General features: G+C 42.7%; 1 protein-coding gene across 4 annotated transcripts in view; it reads left to right on the top strand.

The window, feature by feature from the left end:
• HERC5 (HECT and RLD domain containing E3 ubiquitin protein ligase 5) overlaps positions 1 to 23,102 on the top strand; it is a 50,043-nt gene that overhangs the window by 7,447 nt on the left and 19,494 nt on the right. For all 4 annotated transcript variants that reach the window (XM_067035476.1, XM_067035475.1, XM_059066837.2 and 1 more), the window contains 12 exons: positions 2,050 to 2,170; positions 2,828 to 2,904; positions 5,541 to 5,762; positions 7,196 to 7,287; positions 7,550 to 7,680; positions 9,161 to 9,306; positions 10,445 to 10,521; positions 11,232 to 11,335; positions 12,559 to 12,618; positions 14,190 to 14,283; positions 17,171 to 17,360; positions 18,608 to 18,762. In XM_067035476.1, coding sequence (XP_066891577.1) covers positions 2,073 to 2,170; positions 2,828 to 2,904; positions 5,541 to 5,762; positions 7,196 to 7,287; positions 7,550 to 7,680; positions 9,161 to 9,306; positions 10,445 to 10,521; positions 11,232 to 11,335; positions 12,559 to 12,618; positions 14,190 to 14,283; positions 17,171 to 17,360; positions 18,608 to 18,762 — 1,446 coding nt within the window. In that variant the 5' untranslated portion in view covers positions 2,050 to 2,072. The remainder of the gene's footprint in view (positions 1 to 2,049; positions 2,171 to 2,827; positions 2,905 to 5,540; positions 5,763 to 7,195; positions 7,288 to 7,549; positions 7,681 to 9,160; positions 9,307 to 10,444; positions 10,522 to 11,231; positions 11,336 to 12,558; positions 12,619 to 14,189; positions 14,284 to 17,170; positions 17,361 to 18,607; positions 18,763 to 23,102) is intronic.

Raw genomic sequence — 23,102 nt, forward strand, 5'->3', positions numbered from 1 at the left:
TGGGGCGGCGCAGCGCCCGCTCGGCCCTCCCGCCGCGGCTGGGGGTGTGAGTGCGGTGGGCTGCCGGGGTCGGCGCCTGCGGGGCCGGCAGGGACGCTTCTCTGCAGAGTGGCCCGACTTGTGGGTGTGCAGTCCTTCTCTCACCGCGAAGGAGATTCAGAAGGGGACCCAACGCCCGCAGCGGTCCGCGGGGGCCGCAGCGGTCCGCGGGGGCGCGCCAGCCCGGGGGGTTTTCGCGCGTGGCTCGCGCAGCATCCCTGAGCTCTCCCAGCCGCGGTCACGGTGGGCGTGGAGTTGGGCGCGGTGGTGGCGAGGAGTAGTCGGCCCCGTCCGCCGACCGCACGGAGGGAGTGTACCGGCAGCATTTTACCTCTGCCAGCCCTCCTCTGTCGTTGGTTTCTGTTCAAAGTGTGTTTCTCACTGACCCCTTTTTCGCTTCGCTCCTATTTGGAGTCTTTGGAGAACCTCGTTCGCGTTATCTTGTTCTCAGTGACGATGTTTGCAGGCATTTTAAAAAGTGCTTTCAGTTGCGCTTCTCCGTGGTAATCTGTAGAGATTAGGTCCGGTGTCCGTAGCTCCGATTCTACAGGTGGGCGGGAAAGCAGATGGCCACACACTTAACTGAAAAATTTGCTCTCCTGTTGAGTGAAGAAAATGATATTTTACTTTTGTTCGTTTTACTTTTAACTTGAGCGGAGTCGAGGATCGTTATTCTGTTTGTGGGTCATTCGCATTTCTTTTTGGTGAACTGCCTGTTCATTCATATCTTTGCCTGGCTTTTTAAAAAATTGAGTTGTCATCTTTTTCGTATTTATTTGGAAGAGTTTTTGAATATTGAGTTAGAGTAGCCTTTTGTGGGTCATATACGTTGTAAAATTTTCCCCGACTTGCCTTTAGCTAAGGTTATTTTATTGTCTACTTCATCAATCTTTGAGGAGGCTTATGGATTTTGTGTTATGTTAGAAAGCTATTCGCAATCCAATTTATTTTTTAAATGTACTCATCTTTATACTAATTTTAAGATTTTCCTTTTTTTTTTCTTTTTTGCGGTCTGCGGGCCTCTCGCTGTCGTGGCCTCTCCCGTTGCGGAGCACAGGCTCCGGATGCGCAGGCTCAGCGGCCATGGCTCACGGGCCCAGCCGCTCCGCGGCACGTGGGATCCTCCCGGACCGGGGCACGAACCCGCGTCCCCTGCATCGGCAGGCGGATTCCCAACCACTGCGCCACCAGGGAAGCCCAGATTTTACTTTTAAACCGAAAATTTTTGATACACTTGGAAATTATTTTGACTTAAGGAATGAAGTAGGGGGATCTAGATTGATTTGTTTCTCCAAAATGGCTAGCCGGATGTCCCAATACCTTTTTTTGAATAAACCCTCCTCTTTTCAACTGATTTGAAATGCTGGGTCTCTAAAAATCTTTAGTCTGTTGGGCCATTTCTTCTTTATTACCAAACTGTTTTGGTTCTCTTAGCATTTTTATTATGAAGTCGTTTGTGCTTTGATATTTTTACATGAATAGATTTTTTTCAGTTAGAACTGAAAACTGAAACAAGGTCCCAAATCTGTCCTACATTTTGTGAACAAATTAAATAAGAGTAAATGGCATAGTGGGCAATTTTAAATCTTTAACTTTTAGAAAGGGCTAAATATGCACTAATGCCAATAACAATTCTTTTAACAACATCTTTTTTAAAAATCGTTCCCCCAAACCAAATGTCTCCTTTTAAGAATATAGGCCTTGGCTTCTCGATGGGGCGTCAGGAGGGGTTTATTATTGTTATTTGTTTTGTTTTTGGAAAGAGTGTATCTCAGAATACACAATATATTTACTCTTAAAATGAGTTGTGTTGTCCAAAAATTTAAGATATATTTTCTTACAGCCTTTCTCATTTCTAGCTCTTCAAATTTAGTTTCTCTTTCTGAACTTCTTAAACAGGAATCTAAAAGCAAACTTTTTCCAGGTGTTTTAAGTGTATTATAATGAAATGAATGATAATAGTGGGTAACGGAATGGTGGTGATCACTCCTGGTCGGATTTTCTCTGCAGAGTGCATTAAGTTAGAGAAAAAAATGAAGATACATTCCATGGACCAAGGAGCAGAGCACATGCTGATTCTCTCCTCAGATGGAAGACCATTTGAGTACAACTACAGCGTAAATCATGCAAGGTAAGGAAGGTTTTTTCTTGTATTAAAAATTCAAAACAAAAGGCACTCATAATTTTTGTAGGAAAATGTTACTTTATATGATCCTTGTCGCCTGCTTTATACAGTGACATCTTAAGTAAATGATGAATTGTGGACAGGTGAATTCTATCAATGAACTATAAATCAATTTATGTCTCCCATCGCATGTACCATGTGTTGCTTTGGCATTTAAAGGAAATGATTGGTTAGTCCACGTAGCCCCAAACTGGACTTTCACGTTCATTAACTCATTTAACCCTCATAATAATACTATGAGTTAAATTTACAGAAATAGTTTTCAACCTTGGGAAAAAATGAATTATCATGGAATGAGTTGTGAGACGTTTTACTAGTAGATCATGTGAGTTAGAAGTTATTTTCATCGTGTATTATTCCTGCATCATAAAATTATTGTTTGCAAAATTGTCTTAGAATCATCTTACCACCGTTTTGTAATGCCCATTATTCTTCTTTTAAACCACTAATTAAAGCATGTTATTATTATAATAATTTTAGATGTGCTGAATGTGAGGCAGTAAATTTAATTAATCAATCCTAATTAAACACAGTTAATAATTCTTACATCAATATTGTGACTTCCATTATGTGATCAACATAAAACATATTTTCTTTCATCAGGTTTCAGTGCATTTTACAAGAAAAAAATATAATTCAGATCACATGTGGAGATTATCATTCGCTTGCACTCTCAAAAGGTACTTTTCTGGAATATTGTTAGAAGGAGCAAATGTGTGTGTGTGTGTATAGAACTAGTAGAATGTATGTGCTTCACTTAGTAACAGGACAGAAGTATGGTTTTTGAATGTGATATGGTCTAGAGCACTACTAAAGGAGACATAAAATTAGAATTCTTGAACCTGTAAAATCTTCAGGTTTTCATAATTACTGTTCCTACCTTTTGTTCGGTCAAATGACAAAACTAGGGCTTCCCTGGTGGCGCAGTGTTTGAGAGTCCGCCTGCCGGTGCAGGGGACGCGGGTTCGAGCCCCGGTCCGGGAGGATCCCACGTGCCGCGGAGCGGCTGGGCCCGTGAGCCGTGGCCGCTGGGCCTGCGCGTCCGGAGCCTGCGCTCCGCGAGGGGAGGGGCCGCAGCGGTGAGAGGCCCGCGTACCGAAAAAGAAAAAAGAAAAAACAAAAAAAAAATGACAAAACTAAAACAATTTGGTAACGAGTTGGATGTCCTCTATTTAAGGGAAAAGAGCCCACGGATTGAGAGTGTGCAGGGCCTGACGAGCAGCGGAACACTCTTCCCGAGGGGTTTCGGGCAAGGGCGGGTTTTGTAGCATGTTAGAAGCCTCAACGCGGAAACCGGGCCTGATTGGCTAAGGGTGCAAGGCTGGCGTTTAGAAAGATTAAGGAACAAGGAAGTAAGTGTAGAGCGCAGAGTAGATTTGGTGTTTGGGGATTGGCTGACTGCATATGCTGTGTTTCTGGTCAAGCGGAGCATTTACAGGGCCATGAAAGTTCGGTTTGGTGACATGGCACCTGGGCTACCTCTTGGGCCTAGAGCTTTATTTCAAAAGTTCCATGTTTTTTTATTTTTCAAATATGAAACAGTGAAAATATTCGGAATAATCAAAATCTCCTCCCTGGAAGCAGGACCAGGCATGGTCCACCACCGTTTTCCAGAACTTTCTTCCCTTTTCCTAGTGCTCTTCCAGCTCCCAGGATAGGGGCTCAGAATCCCTTGGGTCTGCTTTTATGGCCAGTTTGCAGGCCTCTGATGTGTTTTAAGGTTACCTTTTGAATTCAGAGATTCTCCCCAGCCCTTTATTACTTCCTGTTTCTTATCAGATACCATAATGGTAGGGAAGGGAAGTAGTGAATATGGAGTATTTCCTGAAGAAACTTGACCTAATTAAGACAGGAAGGCGATAGAGGGGAATTCAGGATCAAGGAAATTTTTTAAATACGTAGGACAGATATAAACATAAACTGAATGAAAGCTGGAATTCAAGGGAAGTAAGTAATCAAGCGTTTGACCTGTACTGAAGGCCCTGTTAAGGTTTGAGTGTATAAAACTTGTAATGGAAAAAACTGGTTGTTTGAGCTCATCCATTTATGAACAGGTCTTTCATTTTGAGTATCTACCATGTGGAGGTTGTGGAGATGAGACAGACACTGTGCTTTCAAGAAGCCCAGGATCTAGGGATGTGTGGGGCAAAGTGGTTGTTCAGGGTTTATTATTGGTAAAGCACAATCTAGGAAGAATGAAAGTTGGGAAAGCAAGAAAGGGAAGTACTGATCGTCCTCAGTGGTGTCATAATATTCCTGGTGGCTGACAGGCATGTGATATTTACGTTTGACGGAAAACCTCTGTCTCCCACCAGGTCCTGCTCGGTAAACATTAAATCTCCAATATATTTTTTTTAGACTCCATTAGATACTGTCATCTCTATTAGATAACATCTAAGAACTTTTCTTTAAAAATATGATCCAATATGCATAGGTATGACTGAATCACTTTGCTGTACACTTGAAACTAACACAACGTTGTAAATCAACTAGACTCCAATGAAAAATTTTAAAATAAATAAATAAAATAAAAATATGTTCCATATATTCAATTAATGGAAGAAGATGCTCACTCTTTCAAAATACTGTGCTGCAGTTTTCAATGTATTTTTAAGGTATTTATTTAGCATCTTAAGGCACTTGGGAGAGGGAAAGAAAGAAAAGCAGTTTTAGGTTTTATTTTCCCAAATGTAGAATGTTTCTATCTTTCATGGGCCCATCCTGTGGGATTTTTAAAATAAGTGTTTCTTGAATTTGATTATAACATATTCACATAGCTTTATTCTTTGTCCGTTCGGGCTGCTATAACAAAAATAGACTGGATGGCTTAAACAGCAGAAATTTATTCCTCACGGTTCTGGAGGTAGAAGTCCAAAGTCACGGCTCCAGCAGGTTCGGTGTCTAGTGAGGGCCAGTTTTCTTACAGGTGGAGAGGGCGAGGGAGCTCTCTGGGGACCCATTTATAAGGGCGTTAACCCCACCTCACGATCTCATCTAACTCTGGTCACCGCCCAAAGACCTCATCTCCTAATACCGTCACACTGAGGGTTAGGATTTCAACGTAGGAGTTTTGGGGGGACACAGACATTCAGTTCATAGCACTGCTCTTTGAGGTAAGAGGTAAGTGATGGTAGCTGTCATTGCTCAAGAGAAGGTTCTGGTTTTTTCTGACCGAGACGCGAGAGGATCTGAGCAGTCTTGTCCGTTTGAACGGAAGAGATCGTGATGGTGTAGTATGGATAGCACATAATGTCCTAGGGAGATGTCTGCTGCATCGTACACTTACTGAGACAGCGTCTTCTCTGTTTACGTCAAGGCGGTGTGCTTTTTGCATGGGGACAGAACTTGGACGGCCAGCTTGGAGTTGGAAGAACGTTTGCCTCCATCCCTACACCGCAGGTCGTGGAGCACCTCTCAGGAGTCCCCTTGGTTCAGATTTCTGCAGGAGAAGCCCACAGCATGGCCTTATCCATGTCGGGAAACATTTACTCGTGGGGAAGAAATGATTGCGGACAGCTGGGCCTGGGCCACACCGACAGTATGGAAACATGTTTTCAAATTCATATTCTAAACAAATATCTATTTGTCCTATGAGAGATGGATGTACCACAGACTTCCCTGGCAAAAATGATTCAGATCCCCACTTCAATTAGCACGGATCCTGCCCAGTTATCTCTCTGTCTTCAGGGCAGAATCGGTCTAAAGGACACGCGTGCACGGTGTGGGGGTCATGGCTGTAATTGAGACGTGTGTCAGGACCAAGCGGGGAAAAAGGGCCAGAGCGTTGGACTGGGGACCAGAATGCCTGCGCTGTGAGCCCCACCCGAAGTTAGCTAATTGCAGGGCCTACCCGAGTCACTCTTCTCCAGGTCTTTCTTTTTCCGTAAAGTGATGAGTTTGGATGAAGTGACCTTCAGGGTACCTGTGCACTTCAATGTCTATCATTACAATTGCATGAGGACAAGAGGATACTAAAATTCTATTTAGAAACTCACCTGTTCTAGTCTCATAAGGTATTCATTACATCTGTACACACACACACACACACACACACACACACACACGAAAACAGCAATTCGCATTACTGAGCTACCTCTGCAAAGCAGATGGCAATATTTCTGATGACCCCAAACACCTTGTTAGAGATTTCAGGTGTCGCAAACTGTGCTGCTTTATTACCTGTGATAATGTACACGTTCCCCGCAGAGACTGCATTTCTGCCTCACATGGTCCAATGCTAGTTACTCAGGAGAACTCGTAAGTCAGTGTTAGAAAAATACTCAGGAGGAAAAGGAATAAAGGACAGTTGAACTGATTTTTGCTGAATCTCTAAGTGCTTGGACAAGAAAATAATCGTGAAAGAGAGAAGAGGTAGTGTAAGGGGAGGACAGTGTAGTAGAGACTTTGAAAGAAAAAAAGCTTTATGTTCATTAAAAGGGTAATGCTAGATGGGACTTGGAAATATCAGGTATGCTTCAATGAAAGCTAATCAGGTCAGGTTAAAAAGAGAAGAATGGCTTCCCTGGTGGCGCAGTGGTTGAGAGTCCACCTGCCGATGCAGGGGACGCGGGTTCGTGTCCCGGTCCGGGAGGATCCCACGTGCCGCGGAGCGGCTGGGCCCGTGAGCCGTGGCCGCTGAGCCTGCGCGTCCGGAGCCTGTGCTCCGCAACGGGAGAGGCCACAGCAGTGGGAGGCCCGCGTAGTGTTTAAAAAAAAAAAAAAGAATGGGCTCTGGGAAGTGAAAGTGACACTTTCACAGGTGAGTGCTCCCAAGTGTGGCCCTTTGATCACTGCCCACCTCTGCTTTTAGACCTAAATGTACCAACACAGAGGCTTTCTTGTCAAAGTATGGTAGGAGCTGTTGGGATGGGCATAGAGAAAGCCGTATGAGTATTTTGTCCGTAGGTGGAACTCTAGTGTGAAATTCACCATTTCCTCTGGGTCACTTGAACCCTTCTTTCCGTTGCATAGATAAAGATTCTCCTTCCCTTATTGAAGTGCTGGGCGATCAGAAAGTTGAATTTCTCGCTTGTGGTGGCTCTCACACTGCCCTGCTAACAAAGGTGCGTTTCTCTCGTCTCTTTGGCCGCAATTCCAGGAGAACACTTTGTAGTGGAGAAAGCGCTAGAACCTGGAGGTGGGGGCAGCTAGTGTTTCCCAGGGAAGAAAGGTCACCACTTCCCACATTCAGGACTGTCCTCGTCCCCGGGAGGCTTTGCTTTGGTGGGGATTTTATTGATTTTTTCACTGACATCTTCGCATCAGTGAGTGTTTACTTCTGTGTCGTATTTCTCTAGAATCTGATACGAAGTTCCCTTTCTTTAGGGTGGGCTGGTGTTTACTTTTGGTGCTGGAACATATGGGCAACTCGGTCACAATTCAACACAGAATGAGTTAAGACCCTGTTTGGTGACTGGACTCGTTGGGCACAGAGTGACCCAGATAGCCTGCGGACGGTAAGTTGTAAAGTGTCGATGAGAATTGGTAGGAGACGCACAGTAAATTGAGATAGGTAGTTTAATAAAATTCCCATCAAGTTTCTTTGATTGCAATAAAGGTATCAAACATTTTCAGATAGGTGAAGATGCTTAATTTTACATTATTAGACAGTCACAATAAATATTTTACTATACGTATTTACTTTCATTGATTTTTTTAAAATGTGTAAATATATTTACTTTCTGTTGGTCCTTTAGTGAAATACCTTTGTAACTGTTTGAATGCACTTTTATCTTTTAAAAAAAGTTATCATTTATTTGGAAAAAAATGGACAAACGTGAGTTAGAAAGGTTTATCCATTGATATCATCTCTCCATCTCTTCATTAACCAAAGGAACATTGTCACCACTTTGGAATTTTCATAACATACGTTCCTCCGGGTAGCATGTGCTATAGAAGGAGTCCTCACCTTAGGAATGCCTCACTGCAAACCAGGCAGTACCGTGCCAACGCAGGAAAATTCGCGGAAAGACACAAGACTCACTGAAAGCTATTACACTGATGGTCACTCTTATTACAAGAGGAGGATACACGTTAGAACCAGTCAAAGGAAGAGATGCATAAGACAGAGTCTAGAATGGGTCCAAATGAGGAGCTTCTGGTGTCCACGCCCCTTGGAGCCGTGGGCCGTGTTACCTCCTCCCAGCCTGATACATGACTGAAGAGTATTGCCAACCAGGGAAGCTCACCCACGTCCTGGGTTGTTTTTGGGGTTTCATTGCTTAGTCATGATTGATTGAATGATTGCCCACGTGGTTGAACTCAGCCTCCAGCCTCTGTATACCGAGAGGTCGGGCTTACATACAGCTCGAGGGGCTTCCGGGAGCCACCTGGATAAACTATTAGGTGTGGTGTTAGGGGCGGGCCTACCATGAATAACAGAGACCCTCCTGTCACTTGGAAAATTCTACAGGGTTTAGACATTACCTCCCAGGAAGTGAGGACAAAGGCCAGACCTCTGAGTGAGGCGAAATTCTTTCCTTACACATCTGTATCGTAGGAGAGGCCATCAAGCAAATCAGTAAGAAAATCAGCATGAGAAAGGTCTTTGGGAACTAGAGCGGTAGCTCAGGGAGGATCACCTGATGCTATCTTCTAGGATGGGGAGGGGAGGGACTCAGAGATGGCTTCCGGAAGGTGCTGACTCAAGCCAAGGCCTCAAAAAGGAGCAGCAGGCGAGAGGTGGTGCTGTTCTGACGAAGGGTTGTCATTTGCCAGGGTGCGGCGTCATGGCCTTCGGCACACTTAGGGGTTCCAGAATCGTCTCAGCCGCACGTCAGTGGTTTCTTAGTTTCTAGACGGCTAATGTCACCCATTGGAAGTTGGTTAGCTGGTGTCAGTGACTGAGCAGCGTAGTTTCCTCAGTTTACCAGATTGCTGCATACTCTAATCATTGTGGATAATTGAGAATTGACCGTCTGTGCTTTCATTTAATAGGCAGCACACACTTGCCTATGTTTCTGATTTGGGGAAGGTCTTTTCTTTTGGTTCTGGAAAAGAAGGACAGCTGGGAAACGGTGGAACACGCGATCAGCTGATACCGCGTCCCGTGAAATTGCCATCAAATGAAGAACTCACATTTGGTAAATTCTTTAGGAGCGCAGGATTTGGCACAAATACCTTGGTTGAGAAACTGATTGTTCTAAGTGTGTAATGTGCGCAAGAAGAGAAATGTATGACTGCGAAGGGAGGTTTTCTAAACATTGCTTTCATTTGTTTACTTGTAAGCAGCGTAACACAGCCAATCTGATTTATCAAGTCGGAATAACCATTCGTTTTCCCTTCACCCTTCGGGTTAAGGTTAATGTGGATTTAAAATGATACCACATAAAATAGACTATGTGGGTTCAGAAGCCTGTGCAGCCTCTGATTCCAGTTTTCAAGGGACCTATTAATTCCATAGTGATTGTTTTTCTTACCGGATTAAATTGACTCATAATCATATAAAACCCTCAGGTTTTACATGCAGCCAACATCTGCCAGGCGCTGTGAACTGTGCCTGACTCACCGGCCTTTAAACCGGTCCAGGAGAGGTGTGCTCTCAGCCCTCTTTTGCTAGAGGGTGCAGAGACTCGGGGGTCAGAAGGTTAGCCTGTGAAGGGATGTGGCTGGACACGTGAACCGTGCCCTGTGTACCTTGAGAGCCTTAGCTCTGAAACGTTCCACTGTAGGAGTGCCTCGGGGCCCTTGGCTCACTTGTTTCTGAAAGCTTAGTGGTGACCGGAAGTACCAAAATTCTCTCAGTTCTTCTGGGGAAGCGAACAGTCGGGTTATTTCCTTAAGCAGATCAAGTGTTATATCTGATTTCTTGTGACCACTTGCACAGGCTTTTGAAGTACTTACATCTTCACAGCCAGTAGTCGTTGATTGAATCTTGAGTTGTAGAATAATAGATAGGGTTTTTAGTAAGAGGCGCTGAATTAAACCCGGGAACAGTTAACTAATCAAACGTGTTTGACTGTGTTGTATGTATAAGCGTTTATGTTGATTATGTGTATTAACCTGATAGCACGTTGCCGACCTTGCTCTATGTTTGCTAACTAGACTTTACCCTGAAGTAGGTGTGTATTTCTGCTTTATCGGTAGGAAATGTACTGAGTCTTTGTCTGTCAGAAAAATAAAAGGACTCAGTTTAAGAAGAATCTAAAATTATTTAGGCTGAGTGTGTATATTTGTATCAAATGAGTTTCTCAACTCTTATTTTTTGTAAATCCCTTTCAGAAAGCCGTACCTCAGAAAAGGAATTAATAATGATTGCTGGAGGAGATCAAAGCATTTTGCTTTGGGTGGATAAAAAGGTAAAAATAGATCTCTAGAAGTTTAATGACTTGGTATTTTAAGCGAAACAGAAGGTTCTAGAATCTAGATTTGGTGAATTCCAAAATCATCAGGTTACTAGGCTGAGTTTGGGGAACGGTTAGACATTATTGATCCTTTATTGTCTAAACTACGTACGTATTTACTCACAAAAGTCAGCAGATTTGCCCTTAGGGTATGTCAAATACGTGTGATTTCCTTAGGCTCTGCTTACCTTTCGGGAGGCTCCTTGCCAAGAGCATTTTGGTCAGGGTGCTAGTGAACCAACAGGTTGATATTCTGAAGTGACTTTGCCAGCCATTACTAAAAAGACCCGGGGTTTATAGTCTTACGAATAATCAGTCCGTAACCTCCATATCCTGCTCCACCAAGGCAAACTGAGTTCCTGCTACTTCTATACCCAGTCCCTTTAGGATCTCTCCTCTCAAAGCTGTCTGATGTTCAGTTTCATCTGATAATACCCATGTAAAGTGTTCAGTGTTGGGGCATTCAGTGAAACTTACTTTGGATCTAAGCACCCTTGGACAAGAAATGATTGATTGCTCCTTGGTAGAATCTTACTTTATGATTTTTGCAGAGCTATGTTATCCATGCTTAGTATTACTCTCTATCCTTAGAATGTGCCTAAGAGTTGGATACCTATTTCTGTGGTCTCTAAGTTACTGTATTTTACTATTTGGTTTGTTTACAGAATTCCTATGTTAATCTGAGGAGGAAAATTCCTACCTTGAATGAAGGCATTGTAAAGAGATGGATTGCTGACGTGGGGACTAAACAGTGGCAGAATACAAAAAGGTACACCCTAAGTGTCCGTCTGCTCATGTAGCTCTCTAAAGCAGTGTTTCCCCAACTGGTTCTGCACAATACAGAGATGTGAGATTTTGTGGTCCACTAGTGGTCCATTAGTCAGAGATCTGCAGAGAAGCAGAACCAATAGGGTGTGTTTGAGGGTGGTGGGGAGAGATTTTAAGGAATTGGCTCATGCACTTGTAGGGGCTGGCAAGTACAAATCTGTGAGGCAGGACAGCAGGCTGGAGACCCAGGGAAGAGTTGATATTGCAGCTTGAGTCTCAAGGCAGTCTGGAAGCACAATTCCCTCTTCCTCTGGAGACCTTAGACTTTTTCTCCTAAGGCCTTCAACTGATTGGGTGAGGCCCACCCACATCATGGAGGGTAATCTGCTTTTCTCACAGTCTACTGATTTGAATGTTAATCTCATCTAAAAAATACCATCACAGCAACATCTAGATTGGTGTCTGATCAAATCTCTGGGTACCATGGCCTAGCCAAGTTGACACATACAATTTAGCATGTAAGCTCCATGGGGACGTCTTTCTTTACTGCGGGACTTCTCTGGGCCTTTGATATGTTTAATTGTGACACTGAGCAGGAAATATAGTCTACAGTTTCTCAGCCCTCGTTGACTTTAGAGCCTCTTGTTTGTTGAGCTGTTATTCACAGCTGAACGGCTTAGGCAGCCGTACTCTCAATGATAGAACTCCTACCAGCTGTACAAATTATACTCATGTATACAGGCATTTCCTTTTAGAGACATTTTTAGGTATGGCTTCCTAATTCTGGAAAGTACTTATACCACATAGCTGCATCGTGCAGAGCACAAATGGTCAAGAACTATTTGTGCAAGTACTTCTATGACAGAACTGAGCGTACATCCCCACCTTTAATTTCTGGTAATTTTTTTTGTTTCTACTCCAGTGGAATAGAAATAAGTAGGGCTTGGAAAGCTGGGTGGGTTGGCAGTGTTTCATTTGTCCAAGAAAATACCCTAGGTCAAGCCTTATCCTCTTCCCCTCTGGATTCTCTGGGTACATATCTTTTTATTTCCCACGTTTGCCTCTGAAATTTTGAGATTTCACAGATGAGACTTTCAGATGCCCATGGCAATATGCAAATAAATTGGAGATGGGGGGAGGAGTTGGAAAGACAATTGATCATGTCTCCTGCTACAAGGAGGCATATTCTGATTTGTTGTAACCACCATCTTATTCCTAATATAGGGAAATCAGAGAGATCTTTTCATCTCCTGCATGTCTGACTGGAAGTTTTTTAAGGGAAAGGTAATACATATAATAAATTTAAAATTCTGTTGAAAACACTGTGTATAGGTAGCATGGTGACTGTGTTAATAATACTGTATTGTGTATCTGAAAGTCGCTAAGAGAATAGATCTTACAAGTTCTCATCACAAGAAAAAAAATTTGTAAGTATGTGTGGTGATGAATATTAGCTAGACTTGTGGTGATCATTTCACAATATATGCTACGCATATATCAGTGCATTATGTTGTACACACCTGAAACTAATATAATGTTGTGTGTCAGTTATATCTCAATTTAAAAAACTGTGAAAGGTGGTAAAGAAAATGGTTTGAGGGTGAAATAATTATCTATGTCTTTATCTCTTTTTAAAAATTATGTTTTTTTCCCTACAAAAGCACATATAGGGCTTCCCTGGTGGCGCAGTGGTTGAGAATCCGCCTGCCGATGCAGGAGACACGGGTTCGTGCCCCGGTCCGGGAAGATCCCACATGCCGCGGAGCAACTAAGCCCGTGAGCCATGGCCGCTAGGCCTGCGTGTCCGGAGCCTGTGCTCCGCAACGGGAGAGGCCACAACAGTGAGAGGCCCACATACCGCAAAAAAAAAAAAAAAGCACATATATGCTTGCTGTAGAAAATGTCCAAAAAAAAGACATGAAACAAAAAGAAAATGAAAATCAGCCAAAATTCACCACTTAAGTGTAAGAGCTAGTGTTTGTATAAATATCTTTTTATGCAAATCTTCTGTTTTACAAAATATGGTATTTTTTATACGTTTCTCCACACTTAATACATTTGCCCATTTTTCCATTTTTTTCAATTTTTATATCATTCAGTATTTCCCCATAACATCATTTTAATGGTTGCATGGTATTCCATGGGAAGGACATACCTTAATTTATTTGATTACTTCCTTATTGCTACATACTAAGGTTTCTTTGAATTTTTAAGTATTATGAAAGAATGACTTTGTACTTCTTTTCCTAAATATTGGTATAATATTTATTTAAAAGAACTTTTTCTGTTTTCAGACACTAAGTATATGTATTAATTCACAAAGAATGGGTCTATTTTTAGACAATATATTCAGTCCAGTATAAATGTAATTCTTGAGTTAAGAGAGACATTTCATTCGTAATGTTCTCTTTGATTACTAAAAATTTACTGCTCTGAAACCCCTTTTTTGGTCCCTGCTTATAGTTCATGTAACTCGAAAACAAGAAAAACCTTTACCTTTTTTCTGTGGCTATTTTTTTTTTTTGTACTGGAAAATAAATATTTATTGATTACTCATTTAAGGTAAGACAATATCTGATGTAAAGTCTGATAGCGTATGTATTGTTAATGTAGCCTTGATATTTTTTGACATTTCAGAAATAATCGTATTTTGTCAGCTATATTTTCAATTGTGTTTGTATTCAGCCAAATTTTTATAGTTATTGAAAAGGTGAGAAAAAAGTAATTTTATTAAAATGAAGCAAGCTTGAGAAGAAACTTTTCATCTGGATAAATAATCTAATAAAATATTTAATTTTGAAGTGTCCTTTTTCATTTACTTATTCATCCACTTTTCATTTACCTTCCTTCCACAGAATAGCTGGAGAAACGATATCTATTCATTTGGACATAAATACAGCAAGGGACACCTTTAAGGAGTTAACCCAAAAGGACTGGATTACTAACATGGTGGTATTCTTCAGATTGTTACTTGGGAAAAGAAAATACGCTGAAATGTTTTTATAAGAACTCAGAATTTCAGAAGAAATATCTTCTTTTCAGATACTCTCTGAGACCCTGTGGCATACACAGATTAAGTTAAACTCAGCTACCATTCAGGAGTTTCCCCACTTAGGGTGAAATAGATGGTATAGTAGGCACTTAGGTTACAAATAATCTAACTAGTTCATCGGTGCCCGCGCACACATACACGTATATGTACAGGCACTCCCCTAGAGGGAATGTTTTCAAGTTAGGGCTTCAGGAAGATGATTAAAATATTTGTTGAGACTGGTACACTAGAATAAGAGCAACATTTCATTTGCAGTTACTTTAAGCCTAAGTATAGAGATGAAAACACTTTTTCTGATACGAATGTCCCCCTCACCAAGGACTGCCTGGTCTGCACTTCCTTTTCTGTAGGTTCTAGAATATCCTTGTTCTTTCTGGGATTGTTGCTTCTTCATTGCAGCACTGTTACTACTATCTTTAGGCTTCCCACTTGGAGATGCTTCAGTCATGCTTCCTTTATTAATGCAGCCTTTCCTAATGTAGCTTTTATTCATTTATTTCCCTGTTCTACTGTCCGGATTGATCTAGGGGTGGTACTGTCTATGCTGTTCTCTCAGTCTGTTTCTTTCTGGGTCTCTGGCTCGTTTTTGCGCACTCTTTTTCTCTCTCTCTCTCCCCCGCTCCTTCACTTCTCTTGGCTACCCACACCCCCATTTGGTCTTTCCTTCTGTCTCTGTGGCTCTTACTCTTTGCCTCTCTCTGTCTCGTGCGTGTTCTCTTCCTGCTCTCAGCTCCCTCACCTGGTCTCTTGCTCTGTCTGTCACACTCAGCATTCTGTATATTAGCTGCAGGTTCTCTCTCTCGCACACTCTTTTCTCAGGGGAAGATGGAAAATTTAATTATGTTAATTTTGGCAGAACCATTGCCCAATTAGGCGTCTGATGTCAGATGGATCCCTCATTATGCACCTTTATCAGGACTCTGCATCAGTTAGTAGAAAGATCACCAAAGATAGAAAAGCGGGCTTCCCTGGTGGCGCAGTGGTTGAGAGTCCACCTGCCGATGCAGGGGACGCGGGTTCGTGCCCCGGTCCGGGAGGATCCCACATGCCGCGGAGCGGCTGGGCCCGTGAGCCACGGCCGCTGAGCCTGCGCTCCGCAATGGGAGAGGCCACAACAGTGAGAGGCCCGCGTACCACAAAAAAAATAAATAAAAGATAGAAAAGCTATTTCTGCATCTGTGAAAGGAAGAGGTTGGACCAGTTCATCACTAGGGCTAATTGTACCTCAGTTGTGCCAGAACAATATCATATACAGTACACGCGACGTACTCATAGAGCAGTCTCCCCTTGTTTCAGACGGGACAGTTGGATCAGAAGACCTGTACTGTTTCTGTCTTGAGCTTTCTGTGGTATGGACTCACAGACTTGGCCTGCCTTCCTTCATTCCGCAGATATTTGGATACGGCTATGCGTAGGGAGCTGTGGTGAGACCCTTGTCTTTAGAGGCTCCTGGGTTAGTGAAGGAGACAGATACCTATGTGCAGGTGTCAGTTGTCTTTCCTGGTTCCCAGCTTAGAACACACTGGGTGTGTAATAAATATTTTTAGATGAATGAGTGCACTCGTTACCTGGGCAGTGAACGGTCTGCTGTATTTAGAGCACGCAGAACAAGGTTCCCGGGGGGAGGGCAGTTTACCCGCTGCCTGCAGGCAGCCAGGGAGGTGTGCACCAAGGCACAAGATGGGAAACGGTGTAACTGGCTTGAGAGCGGTACAGTGGTTCTAAAGGGCTGGGAGGTTTGGGGTTGTGGATGATCAAGAGCCCAGAGGGAGGAGGGGGGCAGGGCTGAAGACTGAGCCTCGTGGTGGGAGCCCAATAGAATGTGTTGATGCGGAAATAGATAATTGTAAGATTTTGTACATTCAGAGGTACCGTTTAGCTAGTCTCTCGTAATTTAGTGACTGAGTTTGAGCTTTGGAGTCAGAAAGATCCAGGAGAGAGTCTCACTTAGCTCTGTGGCCCTCAGCAGGTTACTTTCCCGAGCACGCAGAGTCCTCATTTATGAATCGGGGTTAATAATACCATCTATGTTGTAAAGAAACGACACGGATAAGTGAGCTTATATATGTGAATCGCTTAGCACAGTATCTGACAAATAACAAGAACCCTGGAAACACTAGCTTATCTTCTTCACGGGGTTTTAGGCAAATCATTACCATTATCTGAGCCCACAGAACACATACGCATTCAGAATTCCATCTGAATTTTCCTTCAACACTGGCATTCTGGATTGGGGAAACGGTAAGATGATTGGAAGGGCTAGAAACTAGAGTTCGGTGGAGAGAGTCTGTGATGAGACAGGTGACCCGGTGAGAAGGTGACAGGAAACCATGCCGATTCTCATGGTTGCAGTTGTTGCTTTTTGTTTGTTTGTTTTTAATTTTTGTTTTGCTTTGGGAGATTCGGACACATTCCTCCTCTTTAAAAAACGAGGCGCGCTCGTGGAACCGGAGGGAAGAGTGCGGACCTTACCGTGGGGGGGGCTGCCTTTTAGTTCTGAGCCCATTGTTCATCCGGTGTAATCTTGCACGTGTGGTTTCTCCTTGATCTCCTTCACGAACCCCAGCCATCGGATGGAGAGGATACTTGTCACACGTTTACACACCCAGCTATTTGGGAAGCTAGATGAGATGGGTTGTGAGCATGGGTTTAGAGAGACCAAGTAATTGCTCCAGTTTCATGGTGGGGTGAAGCTCTGCGTTCCACACTTTATTTTATTACAGTAATTGCACCCACTTCCCGCTGTGTTCTGAGTGTCTTTTCCTGGATCCTTTTTGACCGCAGGTAACCACATGTCTCAGGGATACTCTGTTCAAAGATCTTCCGTTTCATTCTCCACATCAAGAAGCTTTAGAAATTTTCTTCCTTCTCCCGGAATGTCCTGTGATGCATGATTATAGCAACTGGGAGAGCCTGGTGGTTCCGTTTGCAGAGGCTGTTTATAAAATGCATGACGGGTCGTCAGAGGTTCTGGGTGAGATTGATGGTTTACATTTGAAAATACATGACTGTCTTCTCAATGGAAACACATGCCTAGTGAAGTTTCGGCACAACTTAGGTGATTGTGACGCACCCGTGGTTTTCAGTTCCTAGTCCTCACGTACTCTGACGCGCTGTGATACTTACTGTCTTCCTCCACGATGGGTTGCTCTCGTCCCTGTTTATGCAATGATACCTGTGTGGCATCATATAATGATACCTGCTCTTGTAGTGATAGCTGCGTGGCTTGGTCGTGGGGTCCTTTGCCCCCTACTTTTCATTATGGAGAACTTCATACACACACGTTGAGAGGCTAGTACAGTGAATCCCAGATGCTCTCTACCTGAGAGTCAGCAGCAGTTACCATGTTGCTGTGTGTGTACAGACTGCATTGTATTTTTGCTGAACCATTTGAAAGTGAGTTGGAGATACCAGGACATTTTACCCATAATACGTCAGCGTGCATCTCCTGAGGGGATGGAATCCTGTATTACCTCAACATTGTTAGCTAGTAAGATTAGCCGTCATTCCATGGTATTACCTCACATCTAGGCCATATTCAAATTTCTGCTCTTGTCCGAAAAGTATTTTACAGGCTTTCTTTTTTTTTAAAGAGCGTGGGTCAGTAGTGCTGTACAGTGTCTCACACCTAGATTTGTCTGGTTGTTTCCTCCTGTCCCTGTATTTCCAGTACACTGGAAATTAGGTCGAGGGGCTTGATTATATTCTAATGAGGTTTTTGACACAAATAGCATATTCAGCCCAAGGAAGTCCATTCTTTCTTATATGCTGTCACATTGTAAGCAATGAAAAGCCGACTTAAAGCATTTTTCTTTTATACAGTGCCAAAAGATGGTTTTTAAGAGTTAAAAACTCGTGCTGAGAGCGCAAAATAGAGTCTTGTAATCACAAATAGTTCTTAATCTGGTTTTTAATACTGTATGCTGTTTCATCTGGGCAAAAAAATGGGACTAATTAATTTTGTCTAGTTTTTTTTTTTTCCCCCAACAAATTAATTAGATCAAATTTGTGGTTCTCTTAACTGACAAGGCATTTTTTTGAGAACATTAAGTTCTACACTTTCAATCCCGACTGTATTTACTGAAAAATTTATTACAAATGTGTCTTTATAACTATAATATATATGAAACTATTCTACCAGTTTCAGAAAATATTGACTACTTTTTACTTTTAAGAATCCAAGAAATATCACATGCTGACAGTTACCTTCGTATCCCTCAGAGAAATACTGGGCATCTCTGCAAGAATCTGCTTTCATCAGACTGGTCCAGATGTTTAAAACAGCTGTCATTGCTCAACTGAATTATTGGACTAGAACTACTGAGAATAACTATCACATTAAAATTCTCCTAGAAATGTTGAAAAAGCTGCACAGGGTAAGTGCTGTTTTAGAAACCCATTTCTCTTTATTTTGCAATAAAAATTCCCTTGGTATCACCTGGCTTGAAGCTTAAGCAGACTCTTATGAAACATGAGGTTGATACTGCTATTTTTAAAATGTTGTTTTTTGTGAATTAAGTCATGCACATAAAGGAGTGTGTCTAGTATCCACGTACAGTTTAAAGAAAAATAGTAAAACAGACATCAGTGTAACTACCACCCGTGTTAAAAAAGAAAACATTTCTAGTGCTGTAGAAATGCCTGTGTGTCTCTCACAGATTACACCCCCTCACCTCCCAAAGGTAGCCAGGATCCTGGATTTTCCATTAATCATTCCCTTACTCTTGTTTATTGTCTTATAACCATAAGTATCTCTTGACGCTATGCTGTTTAATTTTGCTGTTTCCAAAATTTCATATGAATCGAATACATGCTGCTTACACAACGTTTTGGTTTTTTTGACTCATCCAGATTAATACTTATGTCTGTACTTCCTTTTCACTTCTGTATGATAGTCCATAGTGTGACTACCAGAATTATCCATTCCAGTATTGATGGATATACAGTATGTGCTGTTTGCAGTTCTCTTTTGGGGGGGAGGGTTCCTCTGTGAGAAAACATGCTACGTCAACATTTTTGTACTTATCTCTTGGTGTCCGTGTGTCAAAAGTTAGTTTTTGGTTTCCATCCCTAATGCTGGAATTGATAGGTTGGAGGATATGCCTGTGTTGTTCTTTGTGGTTAGTGACAAACTGTCTTCCAAAGTGGTTGGACCAATTTAAATCCTCTCCAGGACATGATGAGGATTCTGTTGCCCCATGTCTGACTTTAAAATTTGGAAAATATTTTTAGTGCCATATTGAAATCGTGCCAAATTATGACTTTATTGATTGATTGCCGAGTTGGGTGTTTGTTGCTGTGTGCGGGCTTTCTCTAGTCGCAGCGAAAAGGGGCCACCCTTCGCCGCGGTGCGCCGGCTTCTCACTGCGGTGGCTTCTCTTGTTGCGGAGCATGGGCTCTAGGCGCGCGAGCTCAGTAGTTGTGGCTCGCGGGCTCTAGAGCGCAGGCTCAGTAGTTGTGGCACATGGGCTCAGTAGTTGTGGCATGTGGGCTCAGTAGTTGTGGCACACGGGCTTAGCTGCTCCGCAGCCTGTGGGATCTTCCCGGACCAGGGATCGAACCCGTGTCCCCTGCATTGGCAGGTGGATTCTTAACCACTGCGCCACCAGGGAAGCCCCAAATTATGATTTTAATTGTATTTCACTGGTTCTAATGCGTTAGAGCATATTTTCATGTTTATAATTGCCGTACGTGTTTCCTCTTCTATAAAATACCTGTCCTTTTGCTCAATTTTAATGTAGTATTTAATTTTTTCTTATTGATTATAGGAGGATACTAGTCCTTTGTCAATTATATGTGTTGCAAATATCAAGTCCCAGTTTGTAGTTTGTCTTGGTGGTTTTTGATGAACTCACTTTTTTTTCTAACTTGTCGGCCACACCCCTCAGCACGTGGGATCTTAGTGCCCCGACCGGGGATCGAACCCGCGCCCCCTGCGTTGGCAGCGGGGAGTCTTAACCCCTGGACCGCCAGGGAAGTCCGAAACTCATGTTCTTAATTTTAATGTAGATAAAATTTGGGGACTTCCCTGGCGGTCCAGGGGTTAAGACTCCCCGCTGCCAACGCAGGGGGCGCGGGTTCGATCCCCGGTCGGGGCACTAAGATCACGCACGCCACGTGGCGTGGCCAAAAACAAAAAAATTTGTCAGTCTATTCCTTTATGATCTTTACTCCATGTGTTTTGTTTTAACCTTTTTTTTTTCCTTCAAGGTTTTAAATTATTACACGGATCAGGGATCAGGAGGGCTTCTTTTTGGAAAAGACCAGATGGTAAATATTTTAGGCATTTGTGAGACCTTACAAAATAAGCAGAGGGCCTGATTTGGCATCGAGGGCTTCTCTAGATAGTCTTTTAACAGAGCTGATAGCTGGGACCAGAGGAGGAGTACAAGCAGAGGCTCATATACCATATGTCTAACGTTTAAAAGGTTAGACATCTAACTAACAACGTGTTGAATGAAATAAAATATACTCTATCTTCCCACCTTGACAAATAAACCTTCTTAATGACAGGGGAAGCCAGGTTTGAATTTCGAAACCTTGGCTCCTTACAGAGTTCTGCAGCGAAGGTGGGGGCTCCGACGGACCCTCCCCGCCCCCACCCCGGGTCCTCTGCGCTCCTCTTCCTTCTGTGGTTTTCTCCCGCACCAGGGCTGCCACGTGGCCGTGTGTGGACACCTCAGCCCGTGTCTCTGTGTTCCGTCTCACCTCCCACAACAGCCGTTCCTTAGCCAACCCTGGGGCCCTGGGGTGTGTCCTGTGACCCTTCCACTCCCAGAGGGCAAGTGGAGGGAGAAACGTGTGTAGCTCCTGGGGCTGGCTTGGAGCCGTTTGGGCAGGGACTTGCGGGTCTTGGGCTCTGGAGCTCAGTCTAGATGGGGAAGTGTGATGGGTGGGCTGCATGTAGACAGGCCCCGCTGACCCAGCAGAGCCCCTGTGGGGAGGGGCTTGGCTGGAGGAGGCCCAGGGCAGAGGTCACTCCTGCCAAGGTCTAAAGGGAGTATTGAGGTTAGCTTTGCCTTTCACACTTTCACACTTTGGTGTTTAATCCAGCTGAAAATTTATTTTGATTATTTTCCATATGAAAACAATTACCTGGCACCACTTAACTGAAATTCTGTCCTTTCTGCCCTGATAGGTAATGTGAACTGTCATTAAACAAGTTTCTGTGTGCAGGGTTCACGTACAGGCTCTCTTCTGTACTGTTAGTCATTTTATGTGGCTCTATATTGTTTATACTTGCTAAAAGAAATAGTCCTGTCTTGTTCTTAAAGCGAATCTTGGATATTTTTGGCATTTGGTTCTTCCTTATAAATTTTGGAATTGGCTTTTCAGGTTCTACACACACATACACAGATCTTACTGGGAATTTGATTGAAATTGCATTTAATCTGTATTTCACTTTGGGGAGAATTGACATCTTTACTGTTGTGAATCTTCATGGTATCTATTTCTTCTACATATTAGACTATCTTTTAAGTTTTTCAATGAGTTTTTGTTATTTTACTATGAAAGTCTTGGATATCTTTAGTCAAATCTATTCCAGGGTATTTAACTTTTTTTTTTTTGTAAATGGTATCTTTTAAAAACTATATTATCTGTTGTTGGTTTAATAGCAGATAAATGCATTGATTATAGGAATGCATTGATTTTTGAATATCGATTTTTTCTTTTTTCTTTTTTTTTCTTTGGCCGCACTGTGCAGCATGTGGGATCTTAGTTCCCCACCCAGGGATCGAACCCGGGCCCCATGCAGTGGAAGCTCGGAGGCTTAAACCACTGGACCGCCAGGGAAGTCCCTGAATATTGATTTTTTAATAGCCAGTGAATTTGCTAAATTCTTGCATTATATCTAGTAATTTAACTGTAGATACTTTTGCATTTTCTGTGCAGACAGTCATATCTTTGGAAAAAATAATGTTTTTATTCTTCCCAATTCTTATGCATTTTATTATTTTCCTTTGCCTGTGGCACTGGCTAGGCCCTCCTGTCCCTAGTTGTTCAACAGGCATGTTGAATGGAAGTCATAGTGATAGTAGGTGCCTCATCTTGTTGGTGATTTTAAAGGAAAATTCTGAATATCACTATTAAATAACATTTTTACTATGGGGTTTTGGAAAATAATCTTTCTAGGTAAAAGGATGTTCCCTCCATTTCTAAGTTGTTACACGTTTTAATTCAAAACAAGTATTGACTCTCTCCTCCTGAAATTCTACCTATTTTGTGTGTTAGATCTTCTCGCTCTGTCATCCATGTCTCTTAATCGTCCTGTCGTAATTTCCATCTGTTTGTCTCTTTGTACCCCATTCTGGATGATTTCTTCAGCCCTATCTTCCTGTTCATGAATTCGCTTTTCACTGATTTTTGTCTGCTATTAAAACTGTCTTTTGAGTTTTATTTCTAGTAGTATGTTTTCCACTTCTGGAAGTTCTCACTGGTTCTTTAAGCTTTTTTTCTTGGCCATTATTTATAATTTCTGGGTATCTGAAGTCTTTGCAGGTCAGTTTTTGCTGTCTTTAGTTCCTGCTGAATCTTCCTCATGGCTCCTTCATTATCATGTATTTTGTGACTCTGGGTGTGTGCGTGTGTGTGTGTGCGCGCGTGCACATTTCCCTTGGAACTTTTATCTTTTGGAATTCTTTGAGGGCTGGGTCTTTTCAGGGAGAATTTGCTTCTGCCAGGCTCCTGGCAGCAGTTTGGTACTATTAAATTAGTC

This window comes from Kogia breviceps, chromosome 6 (genome assembly GCF_026419965.1).
Source record: "Kogia breviceps isolate mKogBre1 chromosome 6, mKogBre1 haplotype 1, whole genome shotgun sequence".
NCBI lineage: Eukaryota > Metazoa > Chordata > Mammalia > Artiodactyla > Physeteridae > Kogia > Kogia breviceps.